At 45.3% G+C, this 23,354-nt stretch overlaps 1 protein-coding gene across 2 annotated transcripts in view; it reads right to left on the reverse strand.

The window, feature by feature from the left end:
- Nucleotides 1-560: 560 nt before the first annotated feature.
- KCTD13 (potassium channel tetramerization domain containing 13) overlaps nucleotides 561-23,354 on the reverse strand; it is a 180,756-nt gene continuing 157,962 nt past the window's right edge. For both annotated transcript variants that reach the window (XM_069652003.1, XM_069652004.1), the window contains exons 4-7: nucleotides 21,669-21,758; nucleotides 20,656-20,708; nucleotides 6,694-6,889; nucleotides 561-3,586 (exon numbers count right to left, since the gene is read on the reverse strand). In XM_069652003.1, coding sequence (XP_069508104.1) covers nucleotides 3,359-3,586; nucleotides 6,694-6,889; nucleotides 20,656-20,708; nucleotides 21,669-21,758 — 567 coding nt within the window. In that variant the 3' untranslated portion in view covers nucleotides 561-3,358. The remainder of the gene's footprint in view (nucleotides 3,587-6,693; nucleotides 6,890-20,655; nucleotides 20,709-21,668; nucleotides 21,759-23,354) is intronic.

A 23,354-nucleotide genomic window follows, 5' to 3' on the forward strand; every position in this document is an offset into this window, starting at 1 on the left:
CAATGAACACCTGAATGCTGGAGAATTCTAAGATAATCACCAACCCAAGTCTCTGGGGCAGACAGAGACAAGTTACACCTTTGCAAGAAAGTGATAGAAATTGCATCTAGAGCTCATGTGGCTTCAATGAAACACTGGGCCGGACACACTTATGGGCACTTATTACAGTCTCGGGAGGATAGCTCAGGGGCAACGCGCTCGCCTTGGAAGCAAGACGACGCGGAGCAACACAGGTTCGGATCCCAGGATCCGCGATTAGAAACCTCTGGGTATTAAGCGCGTTATAAATAACCAATTACAATTGACAATTACAGCTTGAATTCCATACCAAAAAAGGTGAGCTCTTTGCATAGGCTTCATTTAGACATTTGCAGGTAAATGAAAGAACCGTTCTAGGAGCTTAGAAGGGTGTACAGCGTGGGACTTCGTCCTACACATAGCCGTCCCGAGACAGTCGTCTCTAGGGCTTATTAGGCTCAGAGAACAAATGACAGAAGAATGCCCCACTAGTGAGGTGTTCTACAGACTAGTTGAAGAATGGAAAACTCAACACACTGATGTTAGGTAGATTTTTTTTTTTTATCTCTGTGTCCGCACAAAAGCTATTGCATTCCATATAGATACAATAATTTAATAGAAAACATTTGTTAATAATAAATTACATCAACATGGGATTGTGCTGTACCTGGCCAGCAATACAAATGTTCAGAATTATAAAAATCTTGACAAATAAACATTGCTCTGGCACTGTGTTTTCACACATGTATTCTTGCAGGAGAGAGTGTTTGTAACCCCCCCCCCCCCCCACCAACACACTGGCAGGCCCACAGACATCCACACACAAAGAAATACGCCCCACACCTGCAAACAAACCATAAACCATGCAAAGTCCGGGGGGACACACACACACACAAAAACAGCTAACCAGAGAAATCCTTACATAGCTGTGAAGACACACACTGACAATCAGGCAGACACAGACAGGGACAAATGGGCAAATGTCCGTGTGCATATACAGAACCACACCAAAGCACAAGTAGACAAATCGCAGATGCAATCATACATACACAGATGGACAACACATTGAGACAAGAAACCAACACTGCAGACAGGCTGAAAACGTCAGTGAGGCAGGCACACAGACATGAAGGCAAAAGTACAGTCATACACACATATCGAACACCACCCACAAGCAACATCAGACACCCACCTACATGCAAACCTCCTCAGGATAAGAAACGCACACATATACTCACCCACACAGTGCACAGGCTACCAGGGCATCATGGGCTATGGGTGTTATGGAAGCCTTGAACCCTGGCTCAAATCAAAAACGTCACAATGAAACCAATGGGTAAAACAATTTAAAAAAAAAGGTGAAATTAAGATTAGAATAAAAAGAAAAAGTACCAGCACCTTGCGGTGATACATGGCCCTTACAGCCAGACAACTGCGAGACATGCACAAGAAACACCTTGCGTCTTTTCTTATATTAGCATCCAGACTTTGTTTCCTCATTCTTCAAGCAGGGAATGCTAGCTGTGGGGAGCACACAACTCAGCACTATTCTGTAGAGTGCTTCCATACTATTCCCAAACATGTGGTCCTCAATCCCTGCAGCTCCCCCAAACCAGCACCCCGATGCAATTCTCACACAGGCTCACACCTCCCTGCAGTCAGTGTCCTGCACCACTGCCTCCTAAACAGCCATCATTGCCGCACCATTCCCTACGACGCTCTCACAGCCTGTACTTACATTCCTTACAGCAAAACTGCTCCCGGAAAATGAGCCAAGCAGTTCTCCTACATTATTACTAAAGTAGAACTGGCATTCCTACACCATGCTCCACAACATCCACACAGCGCGGTCTACTCTCCATCCTTGCAAACTGCCTTACTCGACTAATTCATCAAAACACCCCCACACAACACAAGGCTTGTACACGCCAGTCCCCTACAATCAGCGCTCCCACACTATGCAGCATAGGACCCCATAGAAAGGATCGCACACAGTCACTCATGCATGTGCACTCCAGCACGCACACCAGACTGTAAACCATAGTTCCTGCCCTCAATCAGTAGGTGAGCAGCCTCGGCCTGACCAGCACTGCCAGGACCACGAACCTTAAGATTTCAGGGCATCATTTGGGCATTCCCCACAGGGGCTTAAAAATAGCACAAAAATAACCAAAATAAAATCACAATACAATTAATAACAAATAAATTAAAAAACGGCAGAACATTATTGAGAACAAGGATAAACTTCCTGCATTTCCTGGGCCACCACCATTGAGAGGCCTACTCCAATGATCTTTAAGTGGCTGACGGGGGAGAACGGAGAGGACGGTTGGTCAATGGCAGGACATTGATTGGGGAAAACTGGACCCTCTGAGTTATTCGTGGATTAGTTGCAATTTCTAGGAGCAGTCAACTTAAATATTCAGAATTGTTTGTGTGAGTGGTGGAGGAGAGTTTTGCATTGGAGACTGGACAGTCGGCCAGACTAATGGAGATGTGAGGTGCCTGATGGACCGAAGCCTGGCCTATCATTAGAAAGTCACTTTTCCCCTGAAGGGGGACATTGAGACCCACAATTAGAAGGCTAGGAGTCTAGGTTGGCAGGGGCTCCATTTGGTTTCGGAACATCTTCATGGGGTCGCAGGAGATATGGGGAAGGGATTAAAGTCTGCCCTCAGTCTTTCAAAGTGATGCAGAGTTCTCTCTAAAAGTCAATGCGCATCGATAACGAGCTGAAAGGTACTCTTCAAGAATTTGGGCTTATAGTAACCTGGGATTTTCCACAGATGCTGGCATTGGTCTGCTCTGCGTAGTGGGCTTACAGTCTTTCAAAGGCAAAGGCCTGAAGAGCAAGCCCCATTTCCTGGTAGGCTAGTCCTATTTTAGCTCACAACCCCTTGGGCAACACACGGATCTAATGCAATTGCTCCCCTTCGCTCACGGGAACGAGAATGAGCCTGCCACATGGAAGACAAGGAAGTGCAGAAGGTGGGTCGATTCTGCACTTCTGTTGAAGTAGTCAAGGTGCAATGTGTATGAATGAGATTGATAATAGTCAAACGGTTTCTTACAGCATCATTAAGCTGCAAGACTGCCAGAAAGCACCATACAGGAACAAGTTATTATTTTAAGCACTTTTACAGAGACAAAACTCTGGGATATCTAAAACATCATACCTCATTAAGCAAGAGACAATGTTTCAAACCCGGAGGGTCCCCCTCCCTTCCACTGCTCAGGCAACTCAAAGTAAACAATTCACAATCAAAGTTCTTAAGAACAAAGGCTCAGCCGGTGAAGTGTTGGACTCTGCGAGAGAAGAAGGGAGGGAGCCCAACTTCCCTCAGTCCTTAAACACAGTCTGTTGTCCGTTCGGGCGGTCATCGTGCATGATGTGTCGCCGCACATGGATACGCCGCACCCGGCGCTCTCTTCCATCGTCATCATCAGTGCAGTGTGAGCTGCTGCCACCTCCCGTGGCTTCCAGTAGTGCCTTGTCCGGAACCCGGGGTGTCTCGTAGATCAGGATGTTCAAGGTCTCCTCAAAGATGCGTGCCTCAGGAAACTCTACCTGCGAAAGGTGAGCAGAAGAAAACCATGAGAAGATGAGCCCCAAAAAGAAACATCGAAAGTATGGTTGAGGGACAGAGGGCCCTCTTGCATGCTTTGCAAAGAGACACTTTGCTTCGCACACACCTTTGATTCGTTTTCCTTCTTTATTTTGCTTCAAATTCCACTAATCAATTTTCTATAGATGGACAGGTTGCCAGGCATAAACCTGCATGATAAACTGCTTCAAAAAGCACCAAACGTGTTCAGCTTTTCACTCTCTGCTTAGTTTTGTCATTTGAGGATGCTTTGTTTGCCTCAAGAAATGGGAGCCCCTGGAATTGCTGTACAGTGGGGAAAATAAGTGCAACACACCTACCCACCATACACTTGCCTAGGGCTATTCTACACACCTACCCACCATATGCTTGCGTAATGGCAATTCTACACACCAACCCACCATACGCTTGCGTAATGGCAATTCTACACACCAACCCACCATATGCTTGCGTAAGCGCAATTCTGCACACCAACCCACCATATGCTTGCGTAAGCGCAATTCTACACACCAACCCAGTTTAGACTCCAGCAAAATGAAAATACTGCTTCGGAATTACAATGTTACACAGAACAGATTGCTGGACCTTATCCTATGGCCCTTAACTATGCTACTTAAGGAAACGCAACACATTGTATGAATTTAAGAGAATAGCTAAATCGTGTGGTGGGTTTAGAAACAAAGGCTGGAAAACAAGACGTGGTAATATTACGATAAGATCAGTGATTTACGACTAGAATTACGACGTGCTAAGGCCACGCAAGAAGAGTACTGTTGCAAGCGCTGCACAGCACTCACAAAATCATTTGAGGATTTGCAGATAATGTGACGGAACGGCCTTGTTTTGTTTCAACTGAAAAACATACGTCTTAGCTAGACATGGGTGAGACTAGGACTTATTAAGATTCTGCAACTTCGAGTGGAGACAAAATAAAAGTATGCAGGGAAACTATTGTGGTCACTTTGAGCAGGCGGAGGGAAGCTAGTGGAGACAAGGTTCATTCCGCTTTTGTGCAGCACAGAGCTGGGGACGCAGAGTAAAGTTTGCTCTGGCTCCCCCGGATCCCATGTGCTGCAAATCTGCATGGATCTCCACCAACCCATTTTTGTTGCTGATTGAGACCCTGTAATCCCGATTGGTTCCACCTATAAAAGGCCCAGGAGCAGTAAATGAGCATTCATGCGAATGGCATCCGCTATCCAATTACAAGTTGGGCACCATTAACTATTTTCAGTTTTAGCCAGAAGGTGGCACCTATAAGCCAAAACGAATGCATTGGAGTACAGCTAGGGCGAGATGGCATAAGAGGAGGGAGGCAATGCTTGTAGGTAGTCTGGTTATTTACCCACCCATTACTGCCCATGGCCATGGCCATGCTAATCTCTATGGCCATTCCCACCCTCCCCCGGCCAAAACCCCACCCTACTGGAATCTCTTTGAGCTAACCTCATCAGGCCTTAAAATCAAACTGTGCACTTTCCGAGTTTTTTCAAAGCAGTCTTCTGAGAGCTAAGGGTTTAATTGGTGCTGAAACCGCTCTAAAGGTGTAATAAAAGCGTTTTAACGAGGTCTGCCTTTTGTCCACTTAATTTATAAACACTATGCGTGTCCTTCACCGACGTCCTGTTAAAAACAAGCCGTCGCAAAGCCAACAGCTGTGCTGTGTGTATATGCATTAGATAGGCCTTTGCCAGGCGCTGCTATCATATGCCCAGGTACGCGCACCATGTTCAAGCTGCTACCATTAATGCACAGTTAGTACCATTACGGCCATGCCTGGCGAATACCTCTCCCAGATCTACGCAAAAGCCAAAACTGTTGGTATTACCAATGCTGGTTTAGTGAAGGAGTGTAAACGGGCGTGTAAATCCCAGCTCCCCCAATGACCGTGTCGATTTACACCCCTTCACTAAAACCATCAAAGTAGCACGTAGTGTACCGCAGGAATTTGCATCAGCAGCCACGGCTCTCACCTTACTATTTCTGGGTCATACGAAATAACCATAAATGTGTATAGAAAAAAAACATTTAGTTTGAGGGGAGTCTTCTGACACTATAAAGTGACATTATCCTGAATAGGACTTTTTAAGGCCCTTCATAAACTTTCTATATTTTTTAAGTCATTTAAAAAAGTCAACTTAAAAACATAATATACGTTTAAAAAAGTCTGCTCGCTTTTTTAATGAAAGCAAAATAACAGCTGTAATGGCTTGTAGAAAAGCAATAGAAACTAGTACTTCACTAAGCATGCATTTCTGTTCAAAACATTTTTATGGGTGACAAAAGATTCTATGGAATAACAGGTTTGCAGTAGGTTTTGGCACAAACAGTTTGCAATAGAACATGCTGCTCAATAGAGAAAGCTGCAAGCTTCTTGAAATGGTTGTAACTTCAAGCAAGTGCAGTTTCAATTATGCCAGCGTTGGGTTATAGTGTTGGTGGCACATCAGAAGATATGCAATGTTTGCCATTTCCTGAAACCTAAATATCTTAATGCAGGATGCCCTTCTATAAAGTGATGCACCCATATACATTTGTGATATATGGTATCTGGTCATTGCATCTAATGCCATTCCATCGAAATGTTTACATCTAAAAAAGGTCCATCGAATGCATATTTTTGGGGGTCAAAGGGTTAATTTTTGTTTAGGTGCATTATAAAGGGTAAAAACGGGGGCTGGGCATTCAATGCACTTTCTTTAGATGGAAACAATTTGATGCAAATGCATGTCGATGCAAGGAATTTGATGCAAGGAATTTGATGCAATGACCATAAACCGTGATCTATATATGTACTAATATGTAGAGGGGTGGTGCTCCTTTTAAAAATGAGCCCCATAAAAAGCTGCTGAGATTTTTCAAGAATTATTGATGCACAGTAACAGACATTCCTACAATAAGGAGGACGAAAGTTGCTGCTGCTGCTGCTGCATGCGGCCTTCAGCTACCACAAAACACCAGAGACAAAGTATTCTGGGCTGAAAACACTGTCGAAACAGTTCTAATCTTGTTCTTCCCTGACTCCCCAGTAAACATTCTGTAAATAGTTGTGTTTCGGAAGAGGGCCCACCTTGGTCTGCTTCTTCTCTGTGGCATAGACGATAGAGGTGCAGCAGAGCTCGGCAATCTTGCGGCCTTGGCCGTAGAAGGACCAGCAGCAGATCTCATCTCCCAGCACATCCTTCAAGAATAAAACACGGCCATTGAAGCGCAGGGCCAGCTTGTCGAAGAGCTCAATGTTCTTCAGCAGGTTTTCATCAGAATTACTGCAAGAGAGAAGAATATGGCCTGTCAGCAATGACAATGAAGTTGCCGAGCGGGTGCCAGGACAATGAGAGCGCCGATCAGGAACACTGTGCTTCTCGGCACCCTCATTGTCCTGCCGGGTGGCTTGCCTGGAGGGAAGAACGGGAGTGGTGTCCTGCTGCCAAATGTTCTGGTGTGGATACTGAAAGAGCCGCGGGGATGGGGGTTGCAAGCTGACCTACACATACCTACCTACATTTGGAAATCAAAACCCTGTCTTTTTTTTAATATTTATTCTTTTCCAAAATATATAAAATGTACATAAATATACAAGAATAGGTTGACATCTAATCTCAAAATTGTAATTTATACATATTAGTAGTCAATCAATTCACACAAATCCCCTAGAATCTATCAAATTCCCTCCCCCAACCCACTTCTCTACCCATCACCTTTCATATATACAATGAGTAATTTCAGAGTCTAGTACAACAATAGAAATCTCCCCCAAACCTTCTCAAACAGGGATAATTTCTTTTCCCTCCTATAAATAACTTTCTCAATGTCTGCCAATCCATGCAGCTCCTTAATCCAAGCATCCAATTTCACATGTAGAGTAGATTTCCAACTAGCTAAAATTAGTTTCTTCCCAATCATCGCACCCCAGAATAACCATTTCTTCTGACTTGTAGTCAAATCATCCAATAGCTCATCAGATCCCAAAACCAAAGTTTTGAAATCGTAGTCAATTTTTTCAACAAGCACTTCCTCACAAACCGTACCAAACTCAGCCCAAAATCCTCTCACCCTCAAGCAGCCCTTTAGCATATGCTCCAATGTCCCCATCTCGTGAACACATGCCCAACAGTCATTGCCATCAGCCAACCCTCTTCTCCACAGCCATTCAGGCGTCCAATAGATCCTATTTAGAATTTTGATCTGACGGGACCTTTCACCAAGGCTTAATGAGCAAAGTCTAACATTCTGAACAACATAACACCTCAATTGCAACTTACCATCAGCAACACTAATGCATTTTGACCTGCAAAAGATTAATCCCATTATATTTTTCAAAAGTAGAGATGGGGAAGCGAGGCAAGATTGGGGTTGGAGCCAGTACCTGGTTAAAACACAGGCCCAACTGTGCTTGCTTGTGAAATAACATTTTTATGTTTTTAAAAAAAACACACGTCCACTCGATGCTACGAGACAGTGACTTGGATTTATCTTGGTGGCACTTACTGCAGAGTTTAGAAATGACGTGGAAATGGGGGGGGGGGCACTGTTGCATGCAACGAACATGGCTGCCTGAGGGGAGAGCTCCGGCTCAAACATTAATCATGTTCCTAATAAATCCTTTCAGCGCCGCTCTAAACGCTAAAAAGAGGAAGATTCATGGGGCGGAAGATCTCATGAGCAAGCCCCCGAAGAATCGAGTGAATACGTGAAGGGACAGTCACAATATCCGGCCGGAAGCATTTTGGCGGACAGGAGGGGCTGACGCGGCCGCACGCCGGCTCCACAGAACATCTACTGTGTGCCGGAGGTGCGCTGGGACGAGCGGGCCGCAGTGGGGGAGGGGCATAGCGGTAACTCTCGTACCGCGTCGCCACAGAAGCGAAGAGCAGTGCAGCCGTCCCCAGCCTGGGAAGCGGAGAAGCCGCCGGCGGAGAGTGCAAACAACCGAAGCTGATTGAACATGAGAGGGTGGCGGAAGGCCAGCAGCGCAGCCGAAGGAGCATTATACAGCTCACGCGGCGCCTCTTCCCCCTGAGGTGGCAAACTGGCACGGAGGAGCAACGCGGAGACAAGCGCGCGGGGGTGGGGGGGGTGATGTGATTGGGGGCGGGGGGTCGTGTCGCACCCCTCACACCAAGTAAGTGAAGCGCGATGGGGAGGGCCCACCCTCCCACGACGAACACCAGTGTCGCGCCATAACCCACGGGGTGAGACCACAGGGAGGCTCAGTGACAAATCCCATGAACTGTTGCCGGTAAAAAATTGAATGATTTCAGTGCCCTGTGTACACAACGCACGAAACGCGGCAGGGATCACCGAGGGTGCCCCCAAATGGTTACTGTGGTCCGGGGCTGTCACGGCTGAGAGGGCATAAGAGGCTGCATCCCCCCTTCCCCCTGGCACTTGGTGGTGCTCGCCGATCAAGATAACAATACACCCTACGTAGTGCGGCTACCAGTGCACTACCAACATCCTGGAATACGAAAAAAGGGAAGAACTAGGCGGCTCCCACCGAGCAGAACCCCATCAATCCCAGAGTGGTGCAAGGGGGCACCCCGCTGAGAGCTGCATGGGGGCATTCTCTTTGATCAAACTTTTTGGGTCCACCCGGCAAAGATCCTGGCCCCGCAGAAGGCACAAATAAATACGAAGACACCCTGAGGAAGGTGTGAAGAAGGCCAAACACTTCCACACTATCTGCCTTTTTTCTCTTCCCTGAACAATAACACGGTAGTCCATAATACGTGGGAGGACACAGTCCACTCTAAGGCCGTACACCACAACACATGGGACGCGCCGAGAGGAAAGGCACAGGAGGGAAAAAGACTGGCCCGATGGACTCGTTCGCCAGCTCCCAGCCACACAGGGCGGCTGATGGGGCGCCACAGGAACACGACAAACAAGGGGAAGATCCCTTAGACTGCCTAGCAGCACTAGTCCAAAATGGATTTATGGCAGTCGATGTCAAACTGGACGACATAGTCGCAACGATTGGATCCCTGAAAGCACGAGTGGAGAAGGAGAGCACGCATATCACAGAAGCGGAGAGCAGGATAAGCACGAATGAAGATACAATTTTACAGCATGGCCGCGACATAGCCCACCTCCAGACAGAGCTACGAAAAACTCAAAATAAGTGCGAAGATTTAGAATCAAGATCTTGAAGGAACAACATCCGGATTGTTGGAATTGCAGAAACCTTTGGCAAGGGCGACATGGAGAGACAAGTGGAAAACCTGTTGAGAGATATCCTGGGAGCAGAATCTTTCTCCGAACATTTCCTCGTGGAGAGGGCCCACCGCACTGTGGCACCATTACCAAAACCTGGGGCACCTCCCCGCACCATAATAGCATGTCTGCTTAATTACAGGGACAGGGATTCGATACTCAGACTGTCCAGAGAGAAAGGCACTCTACATTTTGAACACAACAGAATCCACATATATCCCGATTTCTCCGCTGGTATACAGGCACAGAGACGAACTGGTAAAAAAACAGCTGCGGATACGCAATGTACCATATGCCCTCATCTTCCCAGCGAAAATGAGAATCCAACATGGTGGAAGAGCTCACTTTTTCGAAAACCCCACAGAAGCCATGACATATGTAGAGGCCTCTATCCCGATACCTCCCAGAGCCCGGGTAATCGATCAGATCGCCAGACCACAACCCGGAGATGAGATACGAGACTCAGCCAACTGACCAGAGTAAACCCTCTGCTCCTGACATAAGGGAAAAACAAAAAAATATATAAAAATAAAGGGATAGCCAGCTGTTTACCGCCCAAAGAAAGGAAAACTCTATAATATGGACGGTTTGAATGAAGACTTATGATTAACCGAGCCGAGAGCCTCCGTCGGGGCAAGCCAGGTGAACGCAACGGGCGACCCTCAGGAAAGCTTCACCAGTTTAAGGGAATGAAAATTACAGGGCAGCATTCAAGTTGGGGGAGATGATGTGGGTGGGGGACCAAAGTATCACAGGATGTTCAGCTCCGTTGAGCAAAGCGTGAAGGGGCGGGAGGGGTTGAGGGTTTGGGACTCAGTTGGAGGAGTCCTACAAGTTAGAAATCGTGGTGACATTGCAGCACATGGAACTCTGAGTAACAGCAAGTCAAGAGACGCAACAAGGGTATACAGATATGGCTAATCCTGTTATCACGGCCCGAGGGCTGAGACTAAAACTTCCCACATGGAACGTCCGTGGGTTGAACAACCGAGCTAAGCTGAACAAGTGTGAGCCTATGTCACTCGACACCATCCCCAGATGATCATGTTGCAAGAAACTCATGCGCTCCAGAAAGTCAACACTGAGCTCTTGAAAGGGTGGGGTCAGCATAGATACTATACCGAATACTCTTCACAGGCAAGAGGAGTGCTTATCCTGATCCACCCCTCCGTTGGGGTTCCAATTTGGGAAAAGTAAAATAGACCCTCTGGGTCGCTACGTAATAGTGTGGGGCAGCATCGCTGGGGAAGAACTGATATTAATAAACACGTATGGTCCGAACGTGGACGACCCTGACTTCTATACAAATGTAATGCAAGAGACTGGCTTCTCTGGAAGCGAGCAAATATTGTGCGGGGGGGGGGGATTTCAACACCATCTTAGACACTACCCTAGAACGCTCCACCTCCAAACACAGGAATCCCACAAAAACAGCTGGTATTTTGCAACAAATCATGTTGCAACTAACACTAGTAGACGCCTGGAGAACACTACACCCCCATAAAAGACAGTATTCATTTTACTCCTCGGTGCATGACACCGAATCCCGCATAGATTACTGGTTGGTGTCCGCATCTCTTATGAATCAAATCGACAATAGTGAAATACTTCCCGTACCCTGTCGGATCACTCCCCTATCCTTTTAGACATGACACTAGGAAGTCTAAAACCCCCGGTCAGAGAATGGAGAATGGCATCCGACATCCTCAAAGATCCTACAGTGGCAGAGGCACTACATACAGAGGTAGAATTCTTCCTTGAAACTAATAAAAACTCAGTCAATAGCTCTGCGACTCTGTGGGAGACATTTAAGGAATGGGTGAGGGGGATCCTGATTTACAAATCCAGAGGGCTGTTGAAGGCGGTCAGGGTGGAACTGGCGGAAGTAGAGAAACGGTTGGGTGAGTTAGAACAGTGATATACAGCCATACATGAAGACAACATCCTGGCGGACATCAATAGTAACCTAAAAGAATTCAATAGACTAGCTACCAGGGAACTGCTATATATGGCCACTCCAGTCAGAGCACGCCGATATGGCGAAGGGAACAGGGTGGGTCGCACCCTAGCCAACCTGCTGAAGACCGAGAGACACCATGCAACAATTTCCAGCATAGTAGCGGGGGACGGCACGGTAACCACAAGTGAGGAAGGCATAAACAGAGAATTCTCCCAGTTTTACACAGACTTATTTGCCAATCATGACCTGAAAACTCCCAATGACATTAGAGAATAGTTAGACAACATCACGCTCCCGACATTGCCAACAGAACATAGACTGATGCTAGACTAGCCCCTAACGGTCGACGAAATAAAGGCAGCAATAAAATAGCTAGCCAACGGAAAGGCGCCCGGCTCAGACGGACTGGGGGCTGAGTTATATAAGGAGCTCCAGGAGGAGCTGGCCCCGATACTACTGTCCGTGTGGGAGGAGGCCATGGAGGTAGGGACACTTCCAACGTCCATGAGAGAGGCCATAATAACTGTGCTCCTCAAGCACAGGCGCCCGCCGAATGAGATGTCCTCATACCGACCCCTATGCATTATAAACTGTGACGCCAAGGTATTTGCAAAGATTCTGGCCACTAGACTCCTGCCAAACATGCCTGTGTTGGTACATCCGGACCAATGCAGATTTATCCCCACCAGATCGACGGCACTGAATCTACGTAGGTTGTTTGGTATCATGGCCCAGATTAAGCCAGAAGCCCAGGCGGTGGCTGTATCTCTAGATGCCGAAAAGGCGTTTGATTCAGTGTCATGGACATACCTGTTCATGGTGCTTGAGAAATTTGGACTAGGCCCATACTTCCTAAAATGCGTCAAGGTACTATACACTAACCCGGGAGCCAGGGTATTGACTAATCGCACCATGTCAGAATGGTTTGAGCTGGGAAGGGGTACGAGACAGGGCTGCCCGTTTTCCCCTATACTGTTCGCCCTTACTATGGAACCAGTTGCAGCAGCAATTAGGGAACACCAAGGACAGAGGGGTATATGGATGTCGGGCCTATCACTATATGCAGATGACGCCCTGTTATACATCTGAGAGCCAGACACATACCTGGGGCCAGCGATGGAGACCGTACATGAATTCGTAGAATACTCAGGATACAAAACCAACCGCTCCAAAACTGAAATCTTTCCCCTGACCCCTGCCACGAGACGTCCAAACAAAACACACAGCCTACAATGGTCCCCTGTTAAGATAAGATACCTGGGTTTATTGTGTCGGGAGACAGAGCATCCCTATTCTCGAACAACCATGACTCCCTGTTGAACACGATCTCTACTAAACTCCGCTTCTGGGCTAAACTTCCCATTTCACTCATCGGCCGGGTTGCTATATTGAAAATGGTCATTCTCCCTAAGCTGCTATATATATTCACTAATATCCCGATATGGCCCGGTAGGCGGTTCTTTGATACTCTAAGATCCATGGCGGTGGAGTTTGTCTGGTGCAGGGGGGCGGCCAGAATGAGGTGGGAAAAAAAGGTGGAACCGTATAACAAAGGGGGCATAGCAGCTCCAGACTTTGAATTATATTACCTAGTGGCACAGGCTCAGTTTGTTAAACACTGGTATGATGAGCAGGATACGTCACCCCACATTTGTTTAAAAAAACACGCCGCACGCCCAACCGACTTAAGGTCAGTCATCTTTAAAGGAAAACACAGAGATGAGTGTCCATTCGATCCAGTCAGTACAACAGTCCATGTATGGTCCAAGATTTACCGTAGGCTCGGGTTGGAGACACCATACTACTCCGAGGCCCCGTTCTGGAACTTCCCCAGTATAGCACCCACATATGATCCAGATGTGCAGAAGACATGGGACCCGGACGGAGAATTTAAAATCAAAGACATATTCCCCAATGGCAAATTTATAACACTGGAAGAGTTCAAAACAGGGATAGGAAGGGACCAATTGATGATATTACAATACCAAAGAATGAGAATGGCCTTTAAGGCTAGGTGGCAACAGTTCCCAGATGAGCCCCCACCACACCCGTGCCTGGTGGCTTTGTCAACCCGGTCGGGAACTAGTGTCTCGGGGCTATACAAGGCTGTGCAGACCAACACTCCAACGGTAAACATGATAAAGACCTCCTGGGAAACGGATCTGGGTGCCACCATAATGGACAGATCCTGGGAGAGGTACTGTGAACTGACCAAGAGGGCGTCCATGAACGCGGGCCTCCAGCTGATCCAATTTAAGGTGTTGAATAAGTTGCACTATACCCCCCCAAAAATAATAAATACATTTAAAAATAAAAAAAGAAAATAAAAAAAGAAAATTAAAAAAAAAAAAAAAAAAAAAAAAAAAAAAAAAAAATCGCTAAATTCACAAAAAAACAGTGCCGGCAGGTGTCAGAAATGTGGGGCGGGTTAGGCTGACTCGATACACATGTACTGGAGCTGCCCACACATGTGTATTCTGGGGGGAGGTGGCGAAAATCCTGGAAGAAGTCACGCAGATACCGACAAACCTCACACCACAAAAATATTTGTTCGGGGATATAGGAAAACAGTCAGAGGTAATCAGAAGGCTCTTTAATATTGCATGAGCGGTGGCAAAAAAGTGCATTCTGCAAAAGTGGAAGAGTGCACAGGCACCACAAGTAAACCATTTTCTTAATGAATGTGAGGAACACTATGTAATGTCACTCCCCAACTCATGTAAGCCAAAGGACATCTGGGCCCCGTTCACAGTATATCTATGTGAAGCGGACTCGAGCAGTAGTAGCCCGGCAGGGCCCAGTAATAAGTCTATTCTGTAATACCGCACATTATAATATATAATTGAACTGAACGTCTGCGATATGGATATGTATGGAATGTCATGTTGTTGCAATGTTGTGTACCACAATCATTAAATAAAGTTTAAAAAAAAAAGAAATGACGTGGAAGTATTTTTGACCTGACTGGTGGTCAGGTACTGTTGCCAAGGGGGGGGGGGGGGGTGACTTGAGAACCAAAAGAGGCTGTGGAAATAATGTTCAAAGTGCCCCCATATCAGCAAGCTCAACCCTTTTCCTATGAGATAATTTGGAAATAGAATAGGTTATCATACAAAAGAGACCCAGGGTGCATATGACTACCGGGAAATCTCCAGAGGTCCCTACAGGCCAGTTCACCCCAGAATCTGTTGCCGTGCATGTCAGGGTCTTTTTCCTTCCTAAGATTGGTATGGTAAACCCATGGTAGTTGGCCACGTATTCTGGTGATGCGCTAAAGGGTGATTTACTGAAACCGTAGAGAAGAAACACATAGCATCTAATGTTTATCATACACACAACACAAGGGTAATACGCATAATACATATATTCACACAGAAGGTGGACCCAAAACAATATTGCTATCCAATAGTAAGTCTGCCCGGTTCTCAGGGGTAGTAGTTTCTCTTGCACCAGAGCGCAGTGACCCAACTTTTTCCATAGCCTTTCTTCTGGCACGGCAATACAGTCTAGTGCAAAACCTGCCATAGCTACAAGTGGGCATTTAGACCACCTTTGCAGTGAAGGTTATGTTCTGGTATGCAGGGTATGATGCAGATCATGATCAAGAAATGTCTATAGTTGCTCTTGTTTTCCCTTGAATTCCAATAGTTTTTTTAGTGGTGGTGGTGGTACTTCTTGCAGCTGAACCTTCTGTTTAGCGACCGTGGCGTGGTCTCATTCTCGCATCTTAGTGGTGTTGCCAAGTGATGGCTTACTGGAATGCAACTGGAAGGCTTCCATCTCCTTACTTGACTTCAGCATATGCAGAACATGCTAGCCAAGGTTTCCACTTTTCTGCGCCCCTCCCTTTCACCAAGTTGGCGACTAAGTGCTGCCTGTGATGTCATTTCCTTCTATCTTGGCACCCAGTGGGAAATCATTTGTTGGCTCACCTGTCAGCTACTCTGCTGTGGCACGAGGTGTGCGGGGGGTTGGAAACAGAGCGTGATGGGCTGACAGGCAGATTAAGAGGAGGGAGAGGGGCCGAAAGGTAGAGCAAGAGGTGGAAGGGGGTGATTGAGAGAGCGAGTAGTGACTGAGCTAGAGGAGGGTGGTGGTAGTGACAGAGCGAGAGGAAGGAGGGGGATTGACAGAGCAAGAGGGAGGAGGGATACACAGAGCAAGAGGAGGGAGGGGGATACACGGAGCAAGAGGAGGGAGGGGGGATACACAGAGCAAGAGGAGGGAGGGGGATATAATCACTCTGATCTCTCCGTCATCCTTGGTACATTTCAGATCACTTAGCACTATTCTTCCATCCTTACCAAGAATGGTGTACATGTTCAAATGATTACAATTTGCTAGGACCAAACAAAACCAGGCATGGTGAAAAGTCATGTTGTAGTGCTAAAAGTCTTTGTTGTATTGCACAACATGAACCCTGCAATGCCTGAAAAAGAATTACCTCTAGCCCACTTACACTGGCTCAAACATCTTGCCGTACCAAGCATACATCTTGCACATACAATTGTCTAGCAAGACAATAACTCATTTATAAAGTCCATAAATGTCCATAAGTAATCTACAGATACCTGCAAAGCCTCAAAATCATTATCACTAACTCGCTCACACAGGCTCTTGCATTTCGCCACTCCTGGCATACTTCATGCTCTTCACTTAAACACACTCAACACAATGACTGTATTTCTAAAAAGTCCATAAAAGTCCATAGATGCCTGCAAATCCTTAAAAAGTTATATCCTTTATTGCAGCATACATTAATCATCAATTCAGCCAACTACTTCAACATGCCGCTCTAGCACACATACCTTACATGCATGACAAATCTAACCAGAACTGTGACATCATTAGCCATGTCATACATTATAAAAACGAATTTTTAAAGAAAAGGATACTGCAGACGTAATATCAGATTACTTCATTTTTTTCAGAATTATCCTCCATTAATGTGCACAGTACTTCACTGGTTTATATCACCTCTCGGGGGGGGAAAAAAACTGCTTCTGTTCCCAAACAATTTCTCTATGCTCCTGACGCTGTCCTGCTAGCCCCTTGAGGCTGCCATACAACTCCCAGCATACCCTGAAACGCTGCTCCAGGATCTCTTTGCCAGGCGCAGCTCCATTAAATGCACTGGCTGGTATGTGTCTTTTGTATTTCTATATTCACCATACCAAGGAACTGCCCAAGAACACAATGCCCAGTTGACAAGCAGAGCGAGAGTTTGACAGGCAGAGTGAGGGGCGGGAGGTGGGTTGATAGGTGGAGCAAGAGCGGGAGGCTTGGCAGACACCAGGGACCAGATAGCGAGGGAGCATGGGTAACAAAGTCAAACAGAAGATTTAAATAGGCGAGGGTAAAGCTGGAGACCAGAGAAGGTTGGTCCAAAATGCGCACAGTAAATGCACAGACAAGACAGGAAAGGCAAAAAACATTCACCACAACAGCGGTTTCTAGATAATATTCCACCCAGGGTGAAAAACACTAACAACCCCTCCCCCTCTATCCCTCAGGTTGCTTCTCTACTGCTTCCCCACTCGCTCCAAAATCATTAAATCATTGCCATTTAAATACTATTTTAATTGAACTGTACTTAATATTAATAACTAGGTAATGTATACAATATTTTAAACAGGAATTCATTTTCTAACTCACGTTGTCAACGAAGGACAGCAAATAAGTAATCAGGCCGGGAGGATAGCTCAGGCAATGCGTTTGTTTCTTTCAGCATTGCCGCTCCACTCGCCTGGAATAAACTCCCTTGTGAGATCAGAGAAACTCGAGCAACAAATGCATTCAAAAAGAAACAAAAACACTACCGTTTTGCTAAACACAGTCTGTTGTGCCCATAAAACAGTGCAGCATAGGGACTCTTACGTTCAGTTACTGGTTGCGCCCTAAAACCTACGGGTAATCTGATTGCGCTGTAGAAATACGAAAGCAAAGACAACGCATAGCAACACAGTTTCGAATCCCGGTATCGCCCTTAGAAACTGGTCTCCGGTATTAAGCACATTACAAAAGAACAATTATAATTAAAAAGCTCAGGGTAATCTATGTTCCCATCAATTTCACTCCCATTTGAAAGTGTTACAAGAGCCAATAGCCCTCGTCAGATGATGAACACAGCGCTCAGAGGCCATTTCAAATGCTCCAGCGGAAGAATGCAAGATGGATGTGAAATAGATGGAAATAATTAAACGGTGGTCAAAAGAAAGCAGTTCATATCTATATTAAGTAAGGTTAGGCAAAAAAAGAGTTAATTGAAGCTACTACAAAGCACTGTAGGGGAAGATCAGAAAAGTAGGCAGGCTATGAGATGAAGCAGCCATCTTGCCATATGATTGAGTACCTAGATAAAGTATAACAATACCTGCCAAATGGTGCGAGTGCAGGAGCATCTAATATGAAAACCTGGTATAGGGCGGCAGTACACCAGGAGAAGATAGCAATACCTAGAAAATAGTATGAATATTTAGGAACGTAATGGCAATAGCAGGCATGCTTTGTCAGCAGCAGGCAGGTTATGTTATTTTATATTTGTTTAGCACCTACTACCATTGCTATAGCTTCAAAGCACTGAACTGATGACAAAAGGTGCCCAAGGGTGCGAGTTCCTAGGCATATAATGTTAACTACTGGCAAATCGTTGCACACTAGATGGATAGCTCATGGGCAATGTGACGGTTTTCGGAATGGGACAATGCCATGCAACATGTTTGAAACTCAGGTAGCACAGACTAGGCCTTTCTTCATTTTGAAGGTGAATACTCGAGTGCCACCAGTGGGTAATAATAATTCACATTAATACAGAGCTCAAAAGTGCTCCATCTAAATGAAGCTCTATACAAATCAAATTCCAAATTATATTATTGGAGTACAATGCCAACATATTGAAATGCCCAGTAAAATGTGCTTGTTGCTGTTGTCTGATGTCAAAAGCTGGCAATCTGTGTTCATGCCTGGAAAAGATGCGAGTTTCTTACAGTATGATGACCGTACCTGCAATAGGTTTTGCCAGGATATGCCAACATAAAAGTAATCAAATGATGGCAACTTAGACATGCAACTGTAACACTTGGCAAATCGGGAATGTACATACGCCTGGGATCGCAAGACCTACCTGTGCAGTGAAAAGCTTTTCACTACACGCGTCTAAATTGTTAGCTTTGTCAATTATTGTTTCTACAACAATAAAGAGTTTCTACCTTCCCACATCAATTTTTTTAACAGTAATTAAAACACACACACATAAAAACCAAACCAAGTAAGTATTCCTCTGACCAATCCTCTCAGCCTTCAATTTGTCCAACTCCTGGTCCCTTTGCTGAAACTCCAAGGGCAACAACAAACATGATGGGTAACAATATTGTTTTTTCCTTACTTACTCAAACTGCTTTTGCCTCCCAGTGAAGCGCATAGTTTGGCAAGGTGCAACAGATCAATGCATTCTGGGAGATGAAGGCTTGTCTCAATTGGATTTACATAACAGAAAACCATGATTTTCAAAAGAAACCCTGGTGGTCTTCCGATGACCCTGAATCAGTCATTTGATTGCCCTAAAACATCCCCGAAACAAGAAAATTAGCCTAGTCAGCTGCTAAAAGACCATAAATGAAGTCCGATTCTCACCCCCTCATATTACACCTATTTTTCACCATTTACTTGATTTACCACTCCTGCCCCCAAACCGCCTACTCATGCAGGCTTCCTCTGGCATTTTTGACTAAGACTGCAGCAACAACAAAAAAGCATTTTCAGTCCACCATAAACGCCCAACCTTCCATTCAAGCATGAGCAGAGTATTCATCCATTGGCTGCTTCATGAGAGGTAGATGGATATGGGCACAACAGGCTTTTGTTTCTTGCCTCTATATGTGTAGTGCTACACAGTGTTAAATGCAATGGCTGCCTGTGCTCCCAGGAGGGAGATCAACAGGCTGACTGGTGGGCCCCTCTGTGCCCCAGGCTGTTGCCCGGTTTGCCCGCCTCTAGGAATGGGCCTGTTCACCACCAAGTTGTATGTATGTAAGATAAGTATGAGAGAAGGCAAGTTGATGAATAGACGGGAGAAAGAGTGCACAAGAGTTGTGCGAGAGGGGCGCATGCTCCCTCGCGTGCCCATTTACCGAAATCTCAGGCTTGCACTCTTTCCGTGAGAGAGGCGCTCTCTTGCAAGAGCATGCTCCTTCCCCGAGAATACTGTGTGCAATGGATAATATACCAAAAATTAAGCATTGGCACACACTTGAGCGAGCGCTCTGGTGTTCTGCAAAACCTTAGGAGTTGTGGATTAACCAAGTGCATTTACTAAGAAGAGGTGCAATAGAACCAAGTTTCTTTGCGGGTTAACACCAAGTGCACTGAAGAGGTTCGATCATGGCATAGAGCTCTTCTGAACAGATGCACAGCATTAGTATGGGCCCAATAGAATTAGAAGACAAGGAAAGAAACCGTGCAGGATTAGGGGGAAAAATTAGTCTGGAGGAGAGAGTTGAGCTTGTCAAAGGCGTGGAGAGGGGAAAGCAGAAAAATCTTTAAGGAAAAGAGGAAAAAGGCTGTTTAGAAAGAACATGAAAGGGCGACAGAAACGAGGGAAAGAAGCTTGGAGAAGAGAAAGTGAGCAACAAAGGAAATAAAGAAAGAGGGAAGGAAGGATGACATTGAGATAAATGAAGATCAGGAGACATGGGGAAGCAAAGATGGGGGAGTAGAACAGTCCAATAGTAGATGGATTTAGTTGGAGAAAGATGTGAACAGGTAGAATAGGCAATGGGGTGCACAGTATAAACTGAGATGTTGAATGGGGAGGAGGGGGAAGAGGGTGAAAATTAAGAAAAATGAAGGGCAAGTACTAACCTTGTGTATGAATACTTGTTGTTGCTTCGGTTGTGTAAAAGTTTCACCACAGGCTGTAGGAGAAGGAAACAGGATGTGAGGAAATCCAACCATAAATTGCATCATTCCAAACACAAACTCTCGTAACAACACCTCCCACGCATATGCCCACTGCAAATAAAAACTGGCTGATCTTCCCTTTTCACTGCTTGCCGCGCCCGTCAAATACACCACCCCCGCAAACTCATACACACATCTGACATCGCCTAAACCCCATCAAGCAATCAGGGTACGAAAGGTGTAGGAGAACTGGGGAACTAAAGGCAATGTGAAGGAGCACGGACAGAGGATTCAGCGAGAATGGTGTGAGCACTGGCTGTAGGAGAGCAGCATAACATGGTGGAGGATTTGAACATCGGGTGTAGAGACTGGTGTAGGAACAATGACAGTAGGAGGGGGGCAATAGGTAATGACTTGGGCTGAAGGCGACAATCGCATAGGTGTGCAGCCAATCGAAAATGGTGGAGAATGGGGTAAGAGCCCTGGCTGTGGATGAAACCTAGAACTCTGCCTGTGGAGGAGCAGCAAGGAGTAACATAGAAGCGCTGGGCAGGAGGAAGCTGAAGGAAAGTGTGCAGTGCGAGCTGCAAAGGCATGCAAATGGAATGGTGTGTTGAAGGCGCTCACTGGGATGAGCAGGAAGAGTAGCTATGGGAGAATGGCAGTGAAGGGCGTAGGAGCGCAGTTGTTGTGGACATGTAGGGAATGGTATACAAGTGGTGCCTATATTGAAGCTTGCAGTTCTAATGTAGGGGCACTGGATGTGAGACGGTGTAGATCAGAGTGTAGTAGGGTTAGTTATGGAGAAGCTGTGAGGATAATGTAAGAGTGCGGCTGTGCGATGATGGTGGGTAAGGGTTTAGGAGCGCTGGCTGTCGGATTGTTGACGGAGAGTTTTTGAAAACCGAGTAGAAGCCCTGACTGGGGTGGAGAGTTCAGAAATATCTTACTCTCGTTCTCCTTCGCCCACTCACCTTGGCACAGGAAGCAATTATCTTCTGCTCCTCTTTTGGCGAAGTCACCATCGGTATCAAGCACATGGGATCAAAGGCCTCACTTTTTTGCTGAAAAGCAGACAGAGGAAGTCAAGCACAGATGAAGTGGTCTTAATTTTCAGAGTGGGCATGAGCCCTGCAGGTAGAATTCTATCTGTAAACAAAGGTGGCTCTAGAATATTACATAAACTCGGTGGATACTGGGTGTGATCAATATGATGGGCCTGCTTCACAGAGCATTTTCCTATGGGATTGCCACAGTATAAAACGCTTCTGTGAATCAGGTCTTAAATGAGGAGGAGCTAGCGCGTGCAGTGTTTCACAAAGTGATGGTAGTCCTACATAATGTCACATTTGTGGTTGCTCTGGTACACATAGTTCTGGAATATTCTCCCATTATATATTTGTTGGCACCTAGTTAGCCAATGGTGGAGCAGAAATTGCTTTTTAGAAGACTACTTCACCAAAGCTTGCACTGTACAGATATGTGCCCGGTATGTTTGCCACACACCTACCTCGGTTTCCTGCGATGTAACAAAGCAATTTCTTAATAAGCTTTATACATCATGGACCTACCTATGGACGACAGAGAAGCACTTAGATGACTAACCAAAATTAAGCAGTTTAACAATCATGGAAGGATAAAAAAAAAAAAAAAAAAAAGATACAAGTGTCAGAGCAGTAGACCACATTCTTTTTATTTGCGTTTTTAGTTTACATTAAACCTAACAAAATTAGATCACACAATCATAGACACACCTTTACAATTTATAAAATACAGTAAGATAGAATCATATCCAAAGTTTAAATAAAACCATCAGCTACATAATGACTTCCACTGATCCTGGCAGGAAAGCTAATATTTAACATTCCCACTTAATTTTAACATTCCCACTTAATTTTCCAACAATTTATACAATTTGTATAATTTTAAAAATATAGATTTTATTTATAGTTATAAAACATTACACAGGTATTTAATACAATAAAAATAAAATTAATTACAGTCAAACACCATCTCAGACACTTTCTATTAATCAGTTAATTGCACATATTACATAGATATTGCTTATACCCTAAATGTTTTTTTATAGGATCAGATCACTTTCCCGAACCTAACCTAACTCTGATCTGAGTATCTAAATGTAATTGGAAAGTAATATCCAATAACTAAACAGGAAGACCCAATCCTTGCGCTTACTCCACAGTGGCCTGTCAAAAGGTGCTGAAAAATCGATGAAGGCTAAATACATTATAAGTCAAATTATGTCTCCAGAGCAGGCGTTTACCTACAGGACTTAAGACAATAAATTACATGATCGTGAACATAGCTGAACAAACAAGTCAAGACCCAATGGTCACTATAGCTGTAGTAAGATACATTTAATTTCATGCATAGGTTTTGCAGCGACTTGGATACAAATATGTAATTCATAGTTGAAGACGGAGCACCCCCTGTGCCAGGTTGGATACAGCAGGAGACCCAAGGTGATTTCACTATTCAGACAGAGTAGGTCCCAGTTTCACATAAGGTTACACCAATTACGTGCATTTAAACTTAGCAAGGATGCAGAGTTGGACTTTGATTTAGTGAGGCATTTCGGCAGTCATAATTCAAATCTCCCACTATATTCATGGACTGCTGTTCATTTATTTATGTTTGCT

The sequence above is a fragment of the Ambystoma mexicanum genome, chromosome 3p (genome assembly GCF_040938575.1).
Source record: "Ambystoma mexicanum isolate Mex_15411 chromosome 3p, UKY_AmexF1_1, whole genome shotgun sequence".
NCBI lineage: Eukaryota > Metazoa > Chordata > Amphibia > Caudata > Ambystomatidae > Ambystoma > Ambystoma mexicanum.